Source organism: Leopardus geoffroyi, chromosome C1 (genome assembly GCF_018350155.1).
Source record: "Leopardus geoffroyi isolate Oge1 chromosome C1, O.geoffroyi_Oge1_pat1.0, whole genome shotgun sequence".
Lineage (NCBI taxonomy): Eukaryota > Metazoa > Chordata > Mammalia > Carnivora > Felidae > Leopardus > Leopardus geoffroyi.
This window is the reverse complement of record NC_059328.1, coordinates 127625912-127649726: the sequence shown is the minus strand read 5'-3', so window position 1 is coordinate 127649726 and position 23815 is coordinate 127625912. Positions and strand designations below refer to the sequence as shown.

The window sequence follows — 23815 nt, the reverse complement described above, 5'->3', positions numbered from 1 at the left end:
AGTTAAAACAGGAAATTTTTCAGTATTAATTCTTTAAAAATAACAGTAATATCATGTATTTATGTATAATAATCTTATATGAATGACAAAAATAACTTTTTGGAAAATATTTTCAAAAACAAAAAATAATTTTGTGGCAAGAGTGACATTGTCTTACGTGTCTACACATCTTTATAATGTCTGACTTAATAGGCAACAATTAAATTCTCTTACCTGCCTCTGCATTTATTCTGTTGTGAAAGCACACATCATGAAACTTTGGAAAAACTCAGTACAGAGTGAAAATGTGTCATTGTGAAAAATAGGTTTGATTTCATGGACTCCTGAAAGTGTCTTTGGGACATTTAGTGGTGCCCAGAACGTACTTTGAGACCCACTACTCCATCAGCTTTTATCTGTTCCTTCAGTCTTTAACTAGCAGGTAATATCCAGGAATCAATAAAGGCACAGGTGGTTAGTTCTTCTCATGTCCCAGTAATGAGGCAAGGCTTTGAGGCGATGCGAGATGTAAAGAAAGCATTGACCTCTGTTCATTCACATTTCTCTTCTTTCCGTGTCTCTTTTAACAGTAGCTTCTCTCTGGCCCTGCTTCTTGTTTCTCAGAATTCTGATTTGGGGGTATAATATTAACACACATAAGCACACCTATTCTCACTTAAAAGTAAGCATGGCTTCTTAAAGTGTTTTTGTGTTATTAAAAAAATTAGTAAAATCTGTTTTTTCATCTTTTTTTTAGGAAGGAAGAGCTACTGTTAACCAGGATACAAGATTAGACAACAGAGTTATTGATCTCAGGGTATGCCTCATTTATTTATTAAGTGACATGATTGTGCCAAAATCAAGGTGGGCAGGGATACCATACATGTCTCAAGTTTATAGAACTCATTGCCTATACATATGACAATACAGAAAGCAATGTACCTTACTGACTGACTGACCCTTCCCCTAAAAAGAATTGCAGGCACGAGGACCGTGGAGCAGTAATTCATGGGATATTGACTTGCATTATTTTAAAATGACAAAGGAACATGAAGCCAATAAATGGGTTTGCTCCCAAGTGATACCTGTTTTTGACAAGTTAGTAAGTAAGAACATAACCATTAATATCACTACAAAATTGTGCAAGAAATTATATGCACATTTTAGAATGACCAGGTAGAGATTAGTAATTAATGCCTCAATCCTTTGAATTTGATCTGAGCACAGAATTAATAAAAGAAGTAGTTGGCCCTTGTGGTTTATTTAGTAATCTCATAGGTCTTCTGTTTCCCTTTCTGGTTTGGTTGCAAGTGAAAGAGTTCAATGGTTTCATTATTGTAGTAAAACCAGTGTCATCTTTCTGTATGTTTTGACCACATCTTCCTCCTTAAATATTCTACCTAAAGCTTAAATTCTTTGTCACCTTAAGAGTTCTTTCCAACTTTTCTGCAATCATATGGGTCTACCTTTATTGTACACTCTTAACGTTTCCCCTGAGTATTTGCTTTTTTGTCCCACTTCCTTTTTTATTTTCATCTGTAGTCTCTATAGAAGAGGCTGTAACAATAATCAAAAGTCCTTGATACTGCTTAGAAACCTCAGGTTTTTCATAATTTTGGCCACAGTAGTTAGACATCATACTCTATTTGTCCATGCTATGTATTCCCACAAGTTTTTGGTTGTGCCTATAGAATTTGGCCCCAGTAGTATTTTTCTTGGGTATCTTTTTTTTGTTTGTTTGTTTCATTTAAATTCACTGCTACTGTTGTAAAGTAGGGATTTGCACATTAAATGTAGATGGCTTTTCTTAAAAAGTGGGAAGTAAGTCTGGCAATACTGTGGCATGGCAACATTACCTAGCACTCCAGACGGGGCATTATGTCCTCTACTATGCCCTGTACCACTCAGGAAGTGTCATTCATTTATTCCATTTATGTTATTTGTCTGGCCCTTGTAAGCATTCACATTTTTAACCCCTACTTTGACTTCACGTTTTGGAAAGTATTGTGTACTTGAAATCTTTTGAGCGTCTTAGTTTATGTCTAAACTACTCTCTAATCTCTTATAGACTCTCAGCAAAGTCGAGTTGGAGACATTGGAGATTTTAAAAGGCAAAATTGCCATTCTCCTGTAATATGAAAAATATATCCTTATACTAATTGTCATCTGACCTAACTTTTCTCTCATACAATTAAGTGTTTCCTCTGTGAACTTTCCAGGCAGGTGGCCTGATTAGAAAATAATTCCATCTCAGTTAATGTGTGGAATTGATTTCATTAGATTTTATTATTGTCTTTTAGACATCAACTAGTCAGGCAGTCTTCCGTCTCCAGTCTGGTATCTGCCAGCTTTTCCGAGAAACTTTAATTAACAAGGGTTTTGTGGAGATCCAAACTCCTAAAATTATCTCAGGTATGCTTTAAGAGATTTCTCTTAATTTTTAAAAATAAATTTGCTCTCCCCAAGCTGTTTAATATTAATTTTTTTTAATTTGAGAATCCCAACTATCCCTTAAGGTTTATTGCCATGAGACTTTTTATTTTGAAGACTGCTATATAGCAGCAGTCACATATCACTGACACCAATAATACAACATCTCCTTTCAGAAGTCATTATGTGGTAGTGATTATAAAATTAGGCAGTAGCACATGAAACAAGATTGTTGTCACATACGTTGCACTAGAAACTACTTTCATTATGTAGGTTTCTTTCTAAATTGGTATTGCAATTTTGTTTTGTATAAACTGCATTGTAATACTACTAAATACTACAAGTTAGAAAATCTCATTAATTCTCATTCTTATATGAGAACTTTATTTTAATCATTTAACTCTTTTTAAGCTGCTTAAATAACACTAAAAAGTGTATTACAAATGGCATTTAGTTATAAATCAAGAATTGAACATTGTATTCTTGATAGAATACAATCATTAAGATAGAATCATTAAGAATATCTTCTCCTTTTTTAAAAAAATATTTTGGCCTTCTACAGTAGCTTTAATAGATTTGAAATTGATGCAGAAAGGGAGTGTATATATCCGAAAAAGTAAAATGAAGGGATAGCCAAAGAAGTAAATCTGATCTAAATATGAACTGTTCAGAATCAGGTATAAGACTTACATAGACTATGGTTTCTCTGCAATTTTTGATTTTCCAGTTTTTTTTTTTTTTTAAGTGAAGTACTGAAACCAAAAGTATGTAAACTGTTTTTACTAGAACTTTGCATTGATAAGTTCACAGCTATTTATAATAACAAAAATGTTTACATTTCAGCTGCCAGTGAAGGAGGAGCCAATGTATTTACTGTGTCCTATTTTAAAAATAATGCATACCTGGCCCAGTCCCCACAGCTGTACAAGCAAATGTGTATTTGTGCTGATTTTGAGAAGGTTTTCTGTATTGGACCGGGTAAGGTGTTGGTGGTTATGGTTTTCTCAAAATTTATTAATTGTACTGTAGTTATGGTTTTAGGAACACATTTTACATACAGATATTTTATTGTTGTTGTTTTTTAATGTTTATTTTATTTTTGAGAGAGCATGCAAGTGGGGGATGGGGAGAGAGGGGGAAAGAAGATCTGAAGCAGGCTTTGCACAGATGGCCGTGAGCCCGATGCACGGCTCAAACCCACAAACCATCAGCTCATGACCTGAGCCGAAGTTGGACACTCAACCGACTAAGCCACTCAGGTGCCTCTAGGTACAGACATTTTGAAAGCTTAAATCCTTTTATATGTTGGCTATGTAAACACTAGACTTTAAAAACTTGGGGCATCTGGGTGACTTAGTGGGTTAAGCATCTGACTCTTGATTATGGCTCAGGTCATGATCTCATAGTTCCTGAGTTTGAGTCCCCAGGTTGGGCTTCACAGCCAGCCAGAACTTGCTGGTGATTCTTTGTCTCTGTCTCTTGTCTCATGTCTCTCCCCCATGCTTGCTGGTGAGCTCTCTCACACTCACTCTATCTTGTTCTCTCTCGAAAGAAATAAACTTTAAAACAATTTTTTTTGGAGGGGGGAGCCACTAGACTTTTAGGGAAAAAAGACAATGTGCTTAGGTAGAAATTCCCCACCCCCCCCCCCAAATTGTATGCTCAATAGTTCTTTAAGTAGTTGAACATCGCTTATGTGAATAGATGCATAACCATTTGATATCCCTACAGAAGTTTGCTGAAGAAAATGTTTGCCTAGGGAAGATCTCATTTTGAAAATGCATGCTTTGATAATATATGCCCTCTGAAATATACCTGAATATATTATTTATTATTATTTAGGTGTAATTAGCTCCTGTTTGGACTCTCAACTCTCCATGAACACTAAAGAACAAGTAGTTGCAATCTTTCGAAAAATGTAATTTGTTGTCCTTGATAGCCCCTTACTACTGTTGTAAGCTTACAAATGTACCTCTGTATACTCTGCTACCAATTTTATTTCAGAGCTGTTCTATTTTAGTATTATTGTTTGTACTGTTCTTAGCATTGAGAATGTGCTGTAAAGTCCATTAGAATTTATTAACAAGAAATATCTGATATTTACTTGGTTATGTTGACATGGTTTTTAAGAAATATTGGTTTAAAGTTAAGCATGGACACATAATCATGTGGCAGATTATTTAATAAAGTGGGTTATAAGCAAAAACCAGCTTTGCTTCATTCTATAAAACTTACCAAGTTATTTTATATATGTAAGTTTTTTGGTAGCTAAATAAAAATTAAATACCTGCTGTTAGAAACTGGCAAGAGCATTAATTGTGTTAATTTCTGGATCTATTAACTAATTTTTTTAATGTATGCTGCATACATAGCCTTGTGCTAGATAACATGTACATAAAAAAAAAAATCAACCAGCACTTCTCAAATGTTAATGTGCACATGAATCACTTGAAGATCTTGTTAAAATACAGATTCTGACCGTTAGGTCTAGAGGGAGGCTTGAGATTCTGCAGTTCTCACAAGCTCCCAGGTACTGCTGATGCTGCTGATTTGCAGACCATGTTTTGAGTGACAAGGGAATAAACATTGTCCCTGCTCCCCAGACAGAATAAGACATGCATACATATTGCAGTCTCAGGGAATAATCAACTGATTTTCACAGTGAATAATCAGATTGTGCTGTGTACAATCAGCAGATTGGTGTTAATTATGTAGTATAGATAGTGTAAAAAGAGGGAGAAGATGGAATTTGCTAGAGTTACCAGAAAAGAGAATGCAAACTGAAGTGGGCTTTAAGGACAGACTACATTTTCTAGTTAGCAGAAGCAGAATGAGTAAAGAGCATGGGAGAAAATAAAAAATAAGACTAGTTAGTGTTAAGAAGAAATGGAAAATATAGGGTAAGATTAAATTACAAAAACATAAAGGTTTTAGATTTTTTGTCATTCAGTCACCATTTGGGAACCATTGATGATCAGTAGTTAATTAGTTAATTACTGAGCAAGGATGTGTTATAGGAATATTAATCTTGTAGAAAAGATGGAGCAGAGCTAGAGTCAGGAAGACTGGGAAAGGAGGACAGTACAGTGTGGACAATAAGAGCTGGACTGAGGTAATGGCTAGAATATATATAATGTTATTTCATTTTTACAAATTTCATTTAGCTTGAGTCAAGTTTTAATAAAATTGAGAAGAACTCACTGTTGGACCTATTTTTAATTACTGAAAAGGCTCTTCAGGATCTTGCACTCCCTCGGGATTCTCCTGAGCCTCATTTATTAATTTACATTTGTTAAAGCTTTTACTACATGATTTTAAGAGTTGATAATGAACTTGCTGTCCAAGAGAATGCTGAAACAGATGGCTTATCAAAAGTCTTTCCAAAACCCTATAATGATAATGAAAATAATACCATTTGAGTACTAGTAAATAAAATTTTATGTTTAAGTCCCCAAATTTCCAAAATTTCCATTTACTGTTTGTTTCTTTTATTAATGTTACAGTATTCAGAGCTGAAGACTCAAATACCCACAGACATCTAACTGAATTTGTTGGTCTGGACATTGAAATGGCTTTTAATTACCATTACCATGAAGTTGTGGAAGAAATTGCTGACACCTTAGTACAAATATTCAAAGGACTCCAAGAAAGGTAAAAACATATTTTATATCCCTATGTGGACTTAATGTCTAATCAGTTTGAGTTCTTCAAAATAAAGCAATTTATGAATTGAAAGTGTAAAGCTATATATATAAACATAAATATATACGGAGGAGAGTACTTGCCACTTAGATGATCAGTAGTTAATTAGTGAAAAAATGTATACTTCAAACTAGTACTTCTAGATCCAAGTCAGCTTGGACTTCAGCTAGTTAACCTCATTTTGGTGGGGAAGTTTACCAGATTGTGAACCAACCTAACTGTATTTTTCCCTTTATGTTACATCCTGAATGTCTGAAAGAAATGCAGCCTATATTACCTTTATAACAGTTTATTATCAAACTGGTAGTGGTAATAATAATAATGTGCTGATAAGAATCTTGTAGAAAGTTAATAAACATGTTCAGGGTGTTCAAAAAATTGAATTATGTAAAATGTTCGCATTAGGTATACCCTCTAAAGTGGCAAATAGTTTCTCCCTTAAAGGTCATTGAAAGTTGTTTACTTGTGATGATGTTTAACACAGAGAAAATAGGAAAAGAAAATGGAAAATAAGTTTAGTAAGTTCAAGAGTCTTTTTTTTACTTTCTCCATATTTGAAACAGTACTTAAATATTAGGCTAGAGTAGACTTATTTAATGCTTTGATAACTGACAAAGGACTGTATATGAAGTTTTTATTTGAAGAGTACTGATTTAACTGTTAATTGTTGATGTATTTGGATATGCTTCATTGATACTTAAAAGGGATTCAGAAAGTACTGTGAATCTTATTTACTCCATTGCAAGTCTAAATTAATCATTGATCTTACAAAAATCTTGTAGCATAAGCACCAATATTTTCCAGGTGTTCTCTGCATTGCATTGTTACTTTGATGACTACGTAATTGTAGACAGCCTTTTTTTTTTAACCTTAGTTGTCTGAAACATTTCAGTACAGTTTATTTAAAGCAATTTTCATTCAGATAATCTATGGGACAACTAATGTTTCCTTATAAAATAAAATACCATTTGAAACTACAGTGAAGGAACAGAGCTTTTCTCATTTTCTTTTCACATTTATAACTCAAGAAAGTTTCTGACGTCTGTTTATTTTGGGTTTTGATATCTTCTCTCTTTAATACTAGAATATAAAATTTCCACTTTGGTTTTTGTAATAACAGATCAAGCATGAATTGGGCCCTTGGGTTTAACCAAATCTTTGTTTACAAATTAGAGACTCAGACACCATCATCACTAGACTTTTTCAAGTAGACTTAAGGTGGCAACCTAGAAAGAAAAGCCTTTTTATATTCTTTAAGTCATTTAGTAATTTTAAGTTTCTGTGTCAGTTTTAAGTTGGATTACCTAGCTTGTGTCATGTCCCTCTCATGTTTATCCTTAGTACTTATTTCTCATAGAAGAATAATATACAAATGTATTTTAAAATATTGGTAGTTATATTTTTGTATTACCATTAATAGAAACGAATGGGGATTAATATCCAAGGCAAAGAAAGGCAATTTAAAAATCAATTTTGGGGGGGCACCTGGGTAGCTCAGTTGGTTAAGCATCAGACTTCGGCTCAGGTCATGATCTCACAGTTCATGAGTTCAAGCCCCACATCAGGCTCTGTCCTGACAGCTCAGAGCTTGGAGCCTACTTCGGATTCTGTGTTTCCACCTCTCTCTGCTCCTTCTCCACTTGTGCTCTCTCTCTCTCTCAAAAATAAAAAATTTTTTTAAAAATTAAAGATCAATTATTGGGATCTTCTTAACCCTTCTTATTACATCACGATTTGAATAAATCGGGTGCACAGGTAGCTTCAGTCAGTTAAGCGTCCAACTTTGGCTCAGGTCATGATCGCAGTTCACAAGTTCGAACCCCACATCGGGCTCTGTGCTGACAGCTCCGAGCCCACCTTGGATTCTGTGTCTCCCTGTCTCTCTGCCTCTCCCCAGCTTGTACTCTCTTTCTCTCTCAAAAATAAATAAAACATTAAAAAAAAAAAAAAGATTTGAATAAATCAATGGCTAAGCTTTATTGCTCCCATGAAAGTCTTAAGACTAAGGAGATGATAATGTTTTAATTTCTACTGCTTTCATGGAATATAAACATACTTTTCAATCCTATTAATTACATAAAATTTCAAGACACATACAAAATAGAAAGATTGGCCTAATGAACCCCATGTACTCATCACCCAGTTTCAACTATTGTTAACCCATGACCAATTTTGTTTACCCATTTCTCCCACCCCCTGTTATTTTGAAGCAAATCCCAGCTATCATTTCATCCATAAATAGCAAAGATATGCTTTTTAAATCTTACTAAAATAGGATCTTCCACAATTAATTGCAGTAAATATTTGTCTTGTGCCTATTGTTTAAAGGCTACACCTATACTGTAGTGGTTATTAAAATGGGACATTGGCACTTACAAACTTACAGTATAATGGGGATGGGGGAAGATAAGTATTCATTAATTTGGTCTACCTTGATGATAACAAGTGTTAAAGGATTAAAAAGCTACTTTTAATGCCTCATAAAATGGGTATTTTATATTACTAACAGTGTTAACTGGTGTAAGTTATGGTTTTTAATCCTTTAATACCACTGGGGTGGCAAAACAAGATGAGACTGAGAAAGGTGTTAAATATTTTGAGTATTTAAATTTTGTCTTTAACTTAAAGAATTTGTTGATAACACTGTTTCCTGGTGCATACGCTGATTCAAAGGATGATTTTGTATGACATAGGTACTTAACACCTACCAGGTGTTTTTTTCTTAGCTGTTGCCACTACTACAGAAGAGCCTAAAAGTCCCCAGGGCAATTTTTGTATTGAGGCTGATGTTACACAAAACAACATTACTCTAAAAGCATTTTCTTTTGAGTAACCTCTGAATTTAAAAATTTGTTATCAGTAGAACACATAGAACTAAGAGTATGTGCAGTAGACTCTTGGGTCTACATCAGCCGGCCATTAGGGAATGGGCTCCCCGGACAGCTAGAAGCGTCTGTGGGGCTGAGTGGTTCACCTGAAGAAGGCACTTGGCTGACCATGGAGCTGCTACTGCTACCACCACTGAACCTACTCAGATTGCCCTTTCCTCATTGTTGCACATATAATGACTCCTGTGAAATGTTAAAAATGTTTCTTTGTTTTAAAAAATATATATATCGAGTGTGTAGAAGAATAGAACTATATGCTCCTTATTTCATCAGTATCAGTAAAATTTTTATGTGTTGCCACAGTGACCTCTTGTGGAGAAAACACTTCATATATTTTTTTTATTAACTCTGCATCATTGTACAAATAGGTTTCAAACTGAAATTCGGACAGTGAATAAACAATTCCCATGTGAGCCATTCAAATTTTTGGAGCCAACTTTAAGACTGGAGTATTGTGAAGCATTGGCTATGCTTAGGGAAGCTGGAATCGAAATGGGAGATGAAGAAGATCTGAGGTTTGACTTTGTGATTTTTTAAAATTTTTTAGTAAATTAGATTTAAGATATGAAAGAATGAGTATATTAATGAATGATGATCTTTTTTTCACCCAGGTAATAAACCTCAGTTTTATTAACTTTGGTATAGAGCATGATCCTGGTTTGTTTAATGTGTGATCTGAAATAAAATGTTGTTTGATGTGGTTTGCCTGAGCTTCGATAGTTTTGTTTATAAAGACCATTTTTTTGTCCCCACCTACCCCATATTTGTAACACTTTAAAGATAGTGACTACTGCCTATGATTTTGTCATCTAATATGTTAGTTCTCTTTCTAAGTCATTTGTGTTAGAGAGGGTAGACAGCAGTCTAAATCCATCACCACACAGGATTAGGGCATAAAATTACAATCTCCAAACTTATAAAAATATCTGTTCTTTATTTGGTATATGGTATTATGCTATCTAAATTCACATCATATATCTTATAATTTTGAAGCAAATTATGTGGTTTAATAAAGCAGTTACTATCTACGGTACTTATATTTTGTTCAAAAGTTCTTAAGTTAAAATATTTAACCCCTCACAATAATTTGTGTGGATGTAGGAGTGCAAGGGGTGGTTGTTGTCTTTTTTAGGGCTTTTTTTAAGCGTATTTTGCTCAAAACTCTTTATTTTTGTTTCTTTAACAGTAATATGCACTTATGGTTTTAAGCATCTCCTTCGTTGCTAGATTGCATTTTAAAGCAAACTATAAATTCTGTAATTATTTTAAGCTGAGCAATATTTTCTTGTTTATTTTGGCAATTGTTCTTACATAGGATAGAAGCTAAAGTAACAGCCTCTTAGGTATAGAAATTTAATAGGTTTATATAACACTATTAAATTTTAAAGACTTGGAAATACTGATTTTTGTTTTATAAACCTTTGATAAAGAGTAACTTAGGGGCACCTGGGCAGCTTATTCAATTAAGCATCTGACCTTGATTTCAGCTTAGGTCATGATCTCACGGTTGTGAGATCGAGCCCCACGTCACTCTGCACTGAGCATGTAGCCTGCTTGGGATTCGTTCTCTCCTCTCTCTGCCCCTTCCCTGCTTCCCTGCTCTCTCCCTGCCCCTTCTCTCTCTCAAAACAAATAAACTTAAAGAGTAACAAAAAAGAGATCATTTTAAAGTAGAACTACTTAATGGCAAGAATGTAGCCTATGTTGCTATAGTGAACTTTTATTATGTATAATTGTGGGAAATTATTCATCCATGTTATTTCTGAATCTGAATTACTAAATCTGTTTATCATTTTATTTAAATATTTTTGAGTAGCACCTACTAAATGTTAAGTCACTGTAATTGCCTTTTTAAAAAAGAGCAGGATAGACAATTATGTATTTTGTCCACATTTTTTATCCTTTGAGAACCTCAAATAGAAGAGGTGCCTTATTAACTTAAAACTATTTAAAGTTGCTATTTGATCTTCAAATATCTAATTTCATGGAGTTTTTTTGGTTTTGTTTTTTTCTTCAGTACACCAAATGAAAAACTGTTGGGTCGTTTGGTGAAGGAAAAGGTAGGACTACATGCTGGATTTCTTTTTCTAAATCTGGTACTAAAGAACAGTTGCAGGGGGGACAGTGGACAGTCTTCCAGAATGTTAAGATTCCAGAATAAATTAAAAAACCAAGGAGGCTGATAGATTTTTTTTAATTCTTGGAGAAATAAAAAATATTCAGACAAGCTTTGCTGAGTAAGTTTGATTAGCTCATTATTTGATTTTTGTTCTAAGTTGTACTGAGGTATCCCTAAAAGTAGTATCTGTATCAGACTGTCAGGTTAGTGAGAAAGGACCTCAAGATGATTTGAAATTATTTAGAAACAATCTTTTCTGAGTACCCTCACCGATTAATGGGACTTGAAGGTGAATGAGTTTTCTTTTCTGCCTCTGCTGCTTTCCTATCTCATTTTTTAAAACTCGAAAGAAGATAAAAGCTGAATTTAGTGTGATCTTCCAAGAAATACAAAGAATTGTGTGTGAATGAAGACAGACCTTGAGCTCCTCCTGCTGGTTGTACTCAAGACTGACTGGGGAGCTCACTTCTTTCTGAAACTGCAGTATTGAGTTTACACCTTTAAAGTGCTGTTTCAGCAGAGCTGGTTCCGGTTTGTCAGCTCTATTGACTTTCCCTCTGTGCTTGAGTTGTAGCAAAATGGTTAGCATCAAAACCGTTGAAATGTGATTGTTTTTCATTAAATCTGGATCATACAATAATTATTCTTTCTAACAAAAATGTCATAACTTCATGTTAATGTTACTGATTTATTTCAATTATAGTTTTCATTTGAAGAAAACTACCAGATTTCTTTTAGATATCTATACAAAATTTTAAATTATTGGGAAAATAATCGAGGTTTTTTGAAGATGAATATTGTAAAAGATGCCAGTTTTTCCTAGTATAATTTATAGATTTAATATAGTTTTTGTAAAACCCAAAGAGATTTAGAATAATTTAACAAAAGTTAAATTGTATCTGAAATTAGATTAACAAAGGAAAGGAATGAAAATCACTTTATTGCAGCATAATTTTTAATGGGGAAGAAATTACAAAGAGATTACATATCCAAAAAAAAAAGAAAGAAAGAAAGCAATATTTGAACTATTATTGAATAATAAAAGCTTCCAAAAATTAATTATTAGAGGAATTTATAACATGATGGCAAAATACCATAGGATACAGATGTTCCTTGAAAGAATATTTATTGTATATACAGTGTAATTATAGTAATTTTGAAGACAAAACTTATTTTTAAAAAGACAATTACCAAAATGTTAGCCTTCTTTTTACTTTGGTTAAAAACTTTTTTAATTTATTTTAATCATTTTTTTATAGTATGATACAGATTTTTATATTCTTGATAAATATCCATTGGCTGTCAGACCTTTCTATACCATGCCTGACCCAAGAAATCCCGTAAGTAATTTTATTTTAAATAATGGGGGGGGGGGGGAGCTTTATTGTAACTTTGTTAAATTGTACAATGGGAATAATGGTTTTCATCAGTAATTTGCAATTTTGATGGGCCACTATATATATTACTACTAGTTTCTGCCAATTCAGGTCAGAATGATATTATGAAATTTGAATATTCCAGAAAATTAGTCCCAAAGCCTACATTAAAAATCATTTTCATGTTCATTTTTTGAAGATTTATGAGGAAGAAATGCCATATAAATAATAAATAGTATCATTAGATTTGTAGACTATAGTGCATATTATTATCATTGACTTTGAACTAAAAAAACAACATTTTGTCCTGGGAGTTCATTTAATTTGTATTGTCTTTTGACCTTTTACTGTTTTTCCATTACAGTGCTTCCCAAACTTCAGTGTGCATCAGAATCACTTGGGGGGCTTTTTAAAACACAGATAACTGGGCCCCATCGCCAGACTTTCTGATTAGTTAGTCTTGAAGGAGCTTAATAATTTGTATTTCTAACAAGTTCTGGGTAATACTGAGGCTCCTGATCCAGGAATCATACTTTGAGAACCATTGGTTTACTGGAAGACAGGGAAAGTAAGTTAAAACATGATAAGAGAATAGGTTAAGCTATGGTAAACTGATGTTCAATTTACTTTTGTTAAAATTTTTAAAAATCTAAATTAAAAAGACTACACCTGTTGATAATTTGAAGTTCCAAAAATGTCTCAAAATTATATCATACTTAAAAACATTTCAGATGATAAAGCGAAATGAGAATCGGCACTACTTCTTACCAGTTAGATATGGTGCTCTGATTTGTTATTGGAACGTGTTAGAGGAGGGGACTATAACATCTGATAGAGGGAAGGAAGAAGTTATTATTCAGCTCTCACTAGTTTAATCTTGTTTTGGAGAAACAAATTGTGTTCATTGGAGCAGATTGCATCATTAATTGTAGGGGGAAATGGCCTTGCTCTTTGAACAGAGATTTTTTTTTTTTCTCTCACATGAGTAATGGAAATAGAATGATAGCCACTAGAAGAGTGGTGTTTTCTTGTGTGTTTGCTTTGCCCTGCAGAAGCAGTCCAACTCTTACGATATGTTCATGAGGGGAGAAGAAATACTGTCAGGAGCTCAGAGAATACATGATCCTCAGCTGCTAACAGAGAGAGCCTTACATCATGGAATTGGTAAACAACTTAAATATATTTGGGAGAGTAATGTATATTGTGAAAAAAGCACATTTTAAACCTTTTAAAGACTTCTCAGAAACATAGTTATTTGTTTTAATCTTTACTGAACAATAATTATTGCTTAGTACTTTTTTTTGAGTTACTAAATAAAATAATAAATTATGTTGGGCTTTTGAGTTTGTTTGTTTTTTTTCCTAGATTTGGAGAAAATTAAGGCATACATTGATTCCTTCCGCTTTGGAGCCCCTCCTCATGCTGGTGGAGGCATTGGTAATATTATTTTAATATTATGAGAATATAGTTCCAATCCAGATTTCATTTGGCAAAGTGTTCATTCATTTCTAACTAGATTTCTTCAACATGAGACTTCAAAAAGTAAATTTTCTATATTGTTATTGTTTACAAATAGGTCCATAAGTGCTAAGTATGGTACAAATTTGAATTATAACAAATTTTGCGAGTTATGACTAAATGAAAATGTGACTTCCAAGGAACAAAATGAACAGCTAATTTGTGTGCAAAATATTGTAATAAATTTCTAGCCATTTTTTTCTCTGAAGAGTTGAGAAGCAAAATGTCTTTTAAATTGAGTATCCTGTTTTCTGCATCCATGAGTTCATTCACAGTAGCCCAAATTGAAGCTCTCCCTCGAGTTAGCTTGGATTATTGCTAAATATTTTGTTGTAATGTAATGGTTCATTGGCTTTTAGGACCACTTCTAGAGTAAATGTAAGAGACCACTCTGATTTACAAAGTGTAAGGGGCACCTGGCTGGCTCAGTCACAGAAGCATGCAACTCTTGATTTCAGGGTTGTGAATTCAAGCCCAACGTTGGGTGTAGAAATTACTTTTAAAAAATAAAGAAATCTGGGCACTTGGGTGGCTCAGTCAGTTAAATGTCCGACTCTTCAGCTCAGATCATGATCTCATGGTTCTTGAGTTCCAGCCCCACATCAGGCTTTGTGCTGACAGTGCCAGAGCCTGCTTGGGATTCTGTCTCCCTCTCTCTCTGCCCCTCCTTCCCATGAGAACACATGCTGTCTGTCTCTCTCTCTCTCAAAATGAATAAATAAACTTAAAAAAAATAAATTTATGAAAAATAAACCTTTTAAAAGTAAATGAATAAGTAAAAATTTAGCTCAATTTTTAGGTGTCCCTATCAGAACTTTTCTTAAAATATTTATTTATTTTGAGAGAGAGATAGAATCCCAAGCAGGATCCACACTGTCAGCACAGAGACCGACCCAGGGCTCTAGCTCATGTATTGTGAGATCATGAGCTGAAATCAAGAGTCAGATCTCAACCAACTGAGCCACCCAGGCACCCCCTAGATGTCCCTATCAGAGACTCTTAAAAGAATTCTGAATGTATAGTTTCCTTGAAATTTTTGTTTGATGTTTGTTTGGGTGGGAGGGTTGGTGAATGAATAATATAGTACTGTAAAATTTTTCAAATTAAAAGGGTATAGAAGAGTATGTATTCATCTCCCTGTAAGAAACTATTGTTGCTAGTTTTATTTTTACCTTTGCAAAGATAATCTTTGCATATGCAAAAGTAGACACTTTTAAAAATACATTTTTACACAAATTGTAGCATACAATATAAATCATCCAGTACCTTGCATTTGTCACTTACTGTATTTTCTCATTTGTTCCTTATCAGTACTTAGACGTTTTCAGTATTTTTTTAACACTACATAGAATCAATCCATTGAAAGGGTACATCAAAATTTGGTAGACATGTAGGTTGATACCAGCCTTTTGTTATTACAAACAGTGCTCCACTGGATACAGAATTTAGTTGTTTTTGTTCGTTTGTTTTCATGTTTATTTATCTTTGAGAGAGAGAGTGTGAGCAGGGTAGGGGCAGGGAAAGAGGGAGACACAGAATTTGAAGCAGGCTCCAGTCTCTGAGCTGTCAGCACAGAGCCCAACATGGGCTCAGACTCACAAAACCATGAGATCTTGACCTGAGCTCAAGTCAGATGCTTAACCAACTGAGCCACCCAGGCGCCCCTAGAATTTAAGTTCAAATGCGAAATGCACAACTATTTTCTCTCAGAGTATGCAGTAATGTGCATTTTGTTTAATTCACATATTTTTGTGACTGATTGACAATGTAAATTTTAATCAAACTTGTGGACATTTGAATTGTTATCAAATACCACTCATTTTTTGGTAATTAATGATTAAAGGGAAGATGGGATATAGTCGGGTTTTTAGATTGGTATTAGATTAATACAAAGTTCGAATTTACAGCTGCAGATTTTTTGGTAAGGAATAGCAATAAAAATGTTAATTCTCAGGGGCGCCTGGTGGCTCAGTTGGTTAAGTGTCTGACTCTTTGATTTCAGCTCAAGTCATGATCTCATCAGGCTCTGCACTGGCAGCATAGAGCCTCCTTGGGATTCTCTCCTCTTTGCCCTCCTCCCACTCACTCATGTGCTCTCTTCCTCTTTCAAAAATAAGTAAACATTTTAAAAATGTCAATTCTCTTATTTATATTTCTGTTTTAGAAGTTAAATACATTCCTGGGGCACCTGGGTGGCTCAGTTGGAAGAGCCTGTGACTCTAGACCTTGGGATCATGAGTTTGAGCCCCACATTGGGTGTGGAGATTACTTAAATAAAAACTTAAAGAAAAAAAAGAAGTTAAATACATTCCTTTAAAATTAAAAGTTATTGCTGTATAAAAATATTCTTTGCATTTTTTCTATAATGTCTTCTACAACTTTGGTGAAATAAATTACACACACAGACTTTCATTTGCTAGTTCTTTTCGGTTTCTTAGGTGGTACTTGGTCTTAATTCTGACAGTGATACAGTATTTAAGTCACATATCAAAATCAGTCTCTTCTGCACTCAGAACATTTATAATAATGTATCCTAGAGTCTTATACTAGGAACCACTACATTACACATCTATTGAATTACAGTAAATTTCTGGTGCTTCCATTAATAAACTTTCCTGAAGAAGTTTATGGCTCTCGTCTTATACTGATGGTCTAGACTACATAATTAAGATTCTGGTCCCATTTGAAAACATACAGGCTTATAAAATGACTTTTTTGTGTTTGCTTAAATCGTAAGTTTTGTATATTTACAAGATTTGTAGTTCACAGAATCCATACAACTTAAGGATATCTCATTTAGTCCTTCCCACATACAGCATCATTTCTATTTCTGTATCAGACCCAAAACAGTTCATTTTAAATAAACTCAAAATAATAGAAGTATTTTGTTAATCGACGATACTATGTTGGTATTTTCAATAAGTAAGACCCTGAAAGGTTTTCAGAAAAGGAATTAATGATTACTTTTTTCCCTAGGATTGGAACGAGTCACTATGCTTTTTTTGGGATTGCACAATGTTCGCCAGACCTCAATGTTCCCCCGTGATCCCAAACGACTCACTCCTTAAAGAAAGCTGTGCTGTTTTTATTCTTTCCAGTAACCTGCTATTGATCAGGCTATTCCTTAAGCTACTACAATGGAGTATATGTTTTATCTAAAGTGCCACAGTTACTTTGGATTAATTCAATATAGGTTACTTTAAAAGAGAAGATTTTTATAACTTTGGACATGCTTCAGTAGGAAATGGTTGAACATTTTAATGAAAAATTCATATGGTTATGTTAAAAAATTCATATTGCATTACTACAATAAATGTTAACGATTTTAAACAGTTCAGATTGTGTAAGGTTTTTTTTTTCTTTTCTATTTTACAGTGGCTATATTAATGTCTTAAATTTTCAATATTTGGGCTTATTTTTTTAAATTCTGACATTGAAATAACAGTTTCAGGGAACTACCTGAGATTTTAATGAATGTATAATTGACATATTATGGAAAATTAAGCAGAAAGTATCAGTTCTTTAAAGTTGTTCCCAGAAGTCATGTAAAGCAGGTGAAAATACTGGTTAGAAAATATTCAAAATAATGCTGTCTTAAATTGTTAAATTCTAAATTGAATTTCAATAAAATTTTAAAACTCATTACATTTGTCTTTGTGTGATTTCATGGCAGTCTGATTTTGTAACTGGTTCTTGGCATTTGTAATTTGGGAAAAGAAAAAGTACACAACTGATTTATGTAAATACCTAAAAACAAATGAATGCTGATATATTCGCAACATGTATTCATATCAAGATACAAGTTCAGATGGATTATAGGAGGATAGCATTCTTAAAGCTGAAAGCTTGGGTTGCTTAATAGCCTATTTCATATAGATTAAAAAGTATTGCCGAATTTTCCATTTTTTTTTTAAGTTTATTTATTTGTGAGAGAGAGAGCATGAACAGGGGAGGAGCAGAGGAAGAGAGAGAATCGCAAGCAGTCTCCACGCCATCAGCACAGAGCCTGACGCACAGCTCGGTGCCCACTTCAAGAGTCAGATGCTTAACTGACTGAGCCACCCAGACACCCCTCTATTTCATTTTTAACTGGTACTAATATTTAGTGAATGTCACTAAATTAATGCACTCTAATTTTTCCTACCAAAAATAAATTTTTGTGTAAGAATTACAATTAGAACACTTTCTCTCTATTAAATATGTTGATGTTAATTCTACAGTGAACCACATTAATGGGCAGGAACAAAACAAATATTTTCCTACAGGAAGAGAAAAACCAATACAGAAAAAGAGGGAGGTCAGAAAGTTAGGACATTACTCCTGGAACATAAACATCTGCCTGTTACTGTTGAAAGTTCATTTATTTCACCACCTAGATTATAAGCCTCTGTGAAAGTACAGACTCAATTTTTATGTCTTTCCTTCATATTCTACTAGACTATCTTGAGTACAGTTGGCACTCCGAAAGTATTCAAGAAATTTAAGCCACACCAAGAACAAATGGACTACTAACCATCTTTTTGTATATTAATTCCCAGGCCCTAAACTAATACTGGCCTAAAGCTGTTCTCAAATTCATAGAATTATAGCTTCTTTCAAAGTAAACAGTCTGTAAAGTCCTAAAATGATATGATCTTTTTTATTTATTATGAAGTATTCCAAATATGCCAACCAGATTAGATATGATAAAAAGGACGCCCCCTGTACTTGCCACCCAGCTTTATCAAATCTTAGCATTGTCATATTTGCTTTCAAATACTTTATTTCCTTTTTCAGGGGAAAAGATGTGGAGACAGTTAAGGTGTCCTGTGTACCCACTCTGATCCTATCCTGCTAGAACTATTACATGAATTCAGTGTTTTTTTAATTTTCATGGTTTCATATTTTAGCTAAATAGTTCTCATTAACATTGTCTAGTATCGTTTTGCAGATTTATTTGGTATGTATATTCTGAGATTTTGATTGGAATTACCTTAAGCCTGTAGAATAATTTGGAAAGACTTGGAATTTTCTTCTCTTTAGTCTATCCTTTAATTTTTTGGTATTTTTTTCTTTAACTGTAAAATATGTTGGTACTCTTTACCATCTTTTGAATTTTTTTTTTTAATTTTTAGTTTATGCTAGAGTATCTTACTATTTTTTTCTATTGGGAATGGGATCTTCTTCCTATTACATTTTTTAATAGTTACTGGGGCACTTGGGTGGCTCAGTCAGTTAAGCGTCTGACTTTGTCTCAGGTCATAATCTCACCATTCATGCATTTGAGCCCCCTCATCGGGCTCTGTGCTTTCAGCTCATAACCTGGAGACTGCTTCAGATTCTGTGTCTCCCTCTCTTTTTGCCCCTCCCCTGCTAGCACTCTCACTCTCTCTCAAAAATAAACATTAAAAAATTTTTTTTGTTTGTTATGAAGGCATAAGAACACTTACCAGTTTTTTATGTTACTTTTTTTTTTTTTTTTTTTTTTTTGCAGCAGCATACCTGAACTCTTAGTTCTATAGTTTGTATTGACTTAATTTTCAAAGTAGATAGATAGGAAGGAGGATAACACAGTAGTAAATGGTATAGATTCTGTGGCTCTACCGCCTGGATTCAAATCCTGATTTTGTTGTTCATTAGCTGTATAAACTTGGGTAACTTGCTTATCCTCAACTTTCCTCATTTGCATAATCTTATCTCATGGACTATTGTGGGGATTAAAAAGTGAAAAACCCTTAGAACAGTGCCTAGCAGGTAGAATAGTGTCTGGCAGATAAGGAGTTTCATCGCTTCCTGCCTAATTCTTACATCATATTTCCTTATTGCATTAGTTGAGCCCTTAAGTAGAATGTTGAATGAAAGCAGTGATGGGACCATGCTTTTTTTTTTTTTTTTTTGGTTTCTATTTAAATACTTCTGAAGTCTCAGGATTAAGTGTGATGTTTTCTATAGGTTTTTGAATAGATGCCATTTGTCAGGTTAATGAGATTCCATTTGTTAAGAGTTTCTGTTATGAATGACTTTTAGGTCTTCTTCAGTTTCACCTTGCAATGTTTTGTACTGTTTGGTGTTCCGTGTACTAATTCTTCACATCTCTTTGTAAATCTAACCGTGTGCTTCTGGAAAGAATGTATATTCTGTCCCTGTTGAGTGTACTGATAGAAATAGTGTTGATAGTGTTGTTCAGAACTAATCCATTTTGGGGTGCCTGGGTGGCTCAGTCAGTTAGATGTCTGACTTTGGCCCAGGTCATGATCTCAGTTTGTGGTTTCAAGCCCTGTGTTGGGCTTTGTGCTAACAGCTCAGAACCTGGAGCCTACTTCGAATTTTGTGTCTCCCTCTCTTTGCCCCTCTCCACTCGTGCTGTGTCCTCTCACTCTCTGAAAAATAAATAATACATTTTTTAAAAATTACAAAAAAAAAAGGAACTCTTTTACTGTGTTTTTTGTCTAGGTCCATCAATCACTGAAATTTGACAAATGAGGGGCTCCTGGGTGGCTCAGTCAGTTGAGTGTCTGACTTCAGCTCAGGTCATGACCTCACAACTCATGAGTTGAGCCCTGTGTCAGACTCTGCTGTCAGCACAGAGCCTGTTTCGGATCCTCTGTCTCCCTCTCTCTCTCTGCCGCTCCCCTGCTCGTGCTCTCTCATGCCCTATATCTCTCTCTCAAAAATAAATAAGCATTAAAAAAATATTGTAAAAAAAAAAAAAAAGAAATTTGACAGACGACTTTGGAATTTTTCTCCTTTTCTGTAAAATTTTGATTCGGGTATTTTGACACATTCTTTATGTTATTAGCCATATATACTGTTAACGATTTTTACATCTTTCTGATGAATTGGACTTTTAATCTGATGAAATGCCTTTTTACAACTCTAGTAATGCTCTCACTTAAAATCTGTTTTATCTAACTTAATATAGCCATTTCCATCTTGTGCTTATTGTTAGCACATATCTTTTTCCGTCATTTACTTTCAGCCCACCTATGTTTGTGTTTAGTGGATTTCTTATAGACAGCATATAGTTGGATCTTGTTTATACATTCTGACAATCTCTACATTTTAATTGGAAAATTTTCCCAAAAGATTTAATGTAGTTATTTATATGGTTAGATTTGTATCTACCATTTAATGTTTCCTACTTTGTCTCCTGTTTTTTGTTTTTCCTTTCTTGACTTTTTTTAATGACTTTAAATATTTTTTAGCATTTCATTTTCCTATTGATATTTTAATTGAACTTCTTTGTATTGTTTTTTAGTGATTGCTCCAGAGACTATAATATATATTCTTAACGTTTATAGTCTATTTATAGTTACTAATTTCATGTTTAAGGATTTTATGTTTCTGTTTATAGCCATTGTTTTTTTATATTTTTCTTTTCCAGTTTGTATATCTATGCCATATCAGCCTCTCATTTTTGGAAAGTTTGTTTGAGATAGAAACTTTTATGTTTAATAGGATAAGGCTCATAGAATTCTCTTATAGTTTTAAAATGTTTTAATCTTGTACTTTTTTTTTTTAGACATTTATCTGTTTTTTAAATCTCTTCACCTAATGTCTTTAGCTTTGGTCCTATGGATCCTGTCTGTGCTTTGGTTTTTTGTTCATTAATTTATGCTTTTATATCATTTTCCTTCCTTCTACTTTCTTTAAGGTTTTTTTCCCCCTAGTTTGCTAAGTTTCAGTTTTATTTTTTATAGACCATAGTTAATATACTGACCTTTATTTTTATCAAGTTTGTGCCTTTTTTTTATATCTGTACATTTCATCAGGGTTCACTTTTCTTCTTACTAAAGTACCTCTTTTCTTATGTCTTTAAGTTAGAGCCTGTTGATTATAAACTCAAAGTATCTTGTCCTCTTGAATGATAATTTGGCTCAGTATAAAATTCTAGGTTGGCAGTTATTTTTCCCTTAGCACTTTGAAATATTACACCATTAAATTCTCTTATTGTCTATGAACAGTTTACTATCAGTACGGTTGTTTTCCTTTGCAGATAACCTGGCTTCTTTCCTTGGCAGCTTTTAAGTTGTGTCTTTATCTTTGAACTGCTACCAATTTTGATCTATTCAATAGTTATCTTGCTCAGGAATGAATGTGCTTTTTGTCTAAGACCCACATCTATTTTCAGTTATGAAAAATTCTCAGCAAGTGTCTCTTCAAATACTGCTTTACTATTGTCTCCCTTTTTTCTTTTCTCAAAACTCCAGTTGGCTAAATTTGGACCACTAACTACTCTGTTGGGTCTCTCTTCTCACGTTTTTCATCTTTGTTCTGTGTTCTGGATGAGTTCTTCTCCATGAACTCCATGAGTGCTGTCTTCTAATTGATTTAATTACTCTTCAAATATGCCTAGTCTAAAATTAACCCCATTTATTGCATTTTTTTATTTCAGTGACTATATTTTTCATTTCTAAAATGTTTAATTAGTTCTTACCTCATTTATGCCTATTTTTGTTCATATATTTGGTGGGAATTAGGCCATCATTTATGCTTTCAATAAATTCTTTATCATACTGTCCTACAAAACATTTTTGCCTGGTTTTCTGTTGGTTTTGTTCTTGGCATGTGTTCACATAGAGTTATCACATGTAAACCCTGTGGACCCTCTTCAGGAACATGATTATAATATGAAGGAAGAAAATAACATATGAACAATGAGTACATGCTATCTCTTAGCACAGTAGTTTTCACACTGAGTTGTTGCCCAGTTGGCTTTTGCAGGGGCTGTGAGGGTAGCAGGCTCCACAGGAAGTTCTCTGGCAGTTGCATGGAGCAACAAAGGATTCCACTGGGGTAGAGTCAAATTTGTTCTGAAGCTTTTGCCATGGACCATTTCTTGCATTGCATAAGTAACTATTTCAGATTTATTTTTTCTCTTTAGCTTATTTATAGTTAAGAGCACTTTATGAAATAAAACTTTGTTAACTAAAGCTGAAACATGTTTAAGACTTAAATTTTTTTTTTTTTTCCTTGAAGAACATTACAGATGGGTCATATAAAAATATATTTTTCAGCAAACAGCTCCTACAAGCTCTGGAAGGTGGTTTTTTAAAGGGGTGGAGTTCTTTTATTTTTTCCAGATCTATTGAGATCTAACTGACATATCTACAAGTATTGAGACCATTAAAATATTCTTTCCCATGGGCCAGCCTGGTTTTTTTAAGGCCGCAGTTACAAACACCTTAGTGATAGTGGCTTTGGCACTAATTGTAGAGAAAATACAACATTCTACTAATTTCTGTTCTAATTCACCCTGCTGGCATTTGAGGATTTCTCTAGAATTTGAGTTGTATTTGTTATCTGGTGGCTTCAGTTTCTCAAAAGTCCGATGGACCCTGTTTAAAACAAACATTTTTGTTTTGCCACTTCGTCCAATGTCAACACCCTGCACAAAGGACTATGGTTAACTCCACCAGCCGGAGTAGCCCTTTGTTCCGCTGTGTGATACATTACCTCTACCTCATCAGTACAGCAGAACCCACACCACCTGCCCCTTGATGTCTGACCCTTCAGATGAGCTGCATCTGTCATTCCTTCCCTTTGCTCAGCCGCAGTGTGTTTTCTTTTTATTCATGGGACCTTGGCAAAGTTCCTTCAACTCTTCCAACACCTGCGTCTGTCTTCCAAGATCCTACACACTTTCAAGAATGGCTCTTCTGCTCCCAAAGCTGCTCAGGATCTTCCAAATAATTGATCTATCCAATTGAATATACCCCAGGCTATTCAACCCATAGAAAACTACCACCTTACTATTAAGACCACAGGGTTTCCACCTTAATTTTTGTCTAAAATTTTTGTTACTCTTGGTGTGCCTGGGTGGC

The 23815-nt window shown here is 34.0% G+C and overlaps 1 protein-coding gene across 3 annotated transcripts in view; it reads left to right on the top strand.

The window, feature by feature from the left end:
- The window catches only part of DARS1 (aspartyl-tRNA synthetase 1), a 63934-nt gene extending 46277 nt beyond the window's left edge, over positions 1 to 17657 (top strand). For all 3 annotated transcript variants that reach the window (XM_045479669.1, XM_045479670.1, XM_045479671.1), the window contains 10 exons: positions 737 to 796; positions 2280 to 2391; positions 3253 to 3387; positions 5913 to 6060; positions 9368 to 9514; positions 11017 to 11059; positions 12378 to 12458; positions 13547 to 13658; positions 13860 to 13931; positions 16989 to 17657. In XM_045479669.1, coding sequence (XP_045335625.1) covers positions 737 to 796; positions 2280 to 2391; positions 3253 to 3387; positions 5913 to 6060; positions 9368 to 9514; positions 11017 to 11059; positions 12378 to 12458; positions 13547 to 13658; positions 13860 to 13931; positions 16989 to 17080 — 1002 coding nt within the window. In that variant the 3' untranslated portion in view covers positions 17081 to 17657. The remainder of the gene's footprint in view (positions 1 to 736; positions 797 to 2279; positions 2392 to 3252; positions 3388 to 5912; positions 6061 to 9367; positions 9515 to 11016; positions 11060 to 12377; positions 12459 to 13546; positions 13659 to 13859; positions 13932 to 16988) is intronic.
- The last annotated feature ends 6158 nt before the right edge of the window (positions 17658 to 23815 follow it).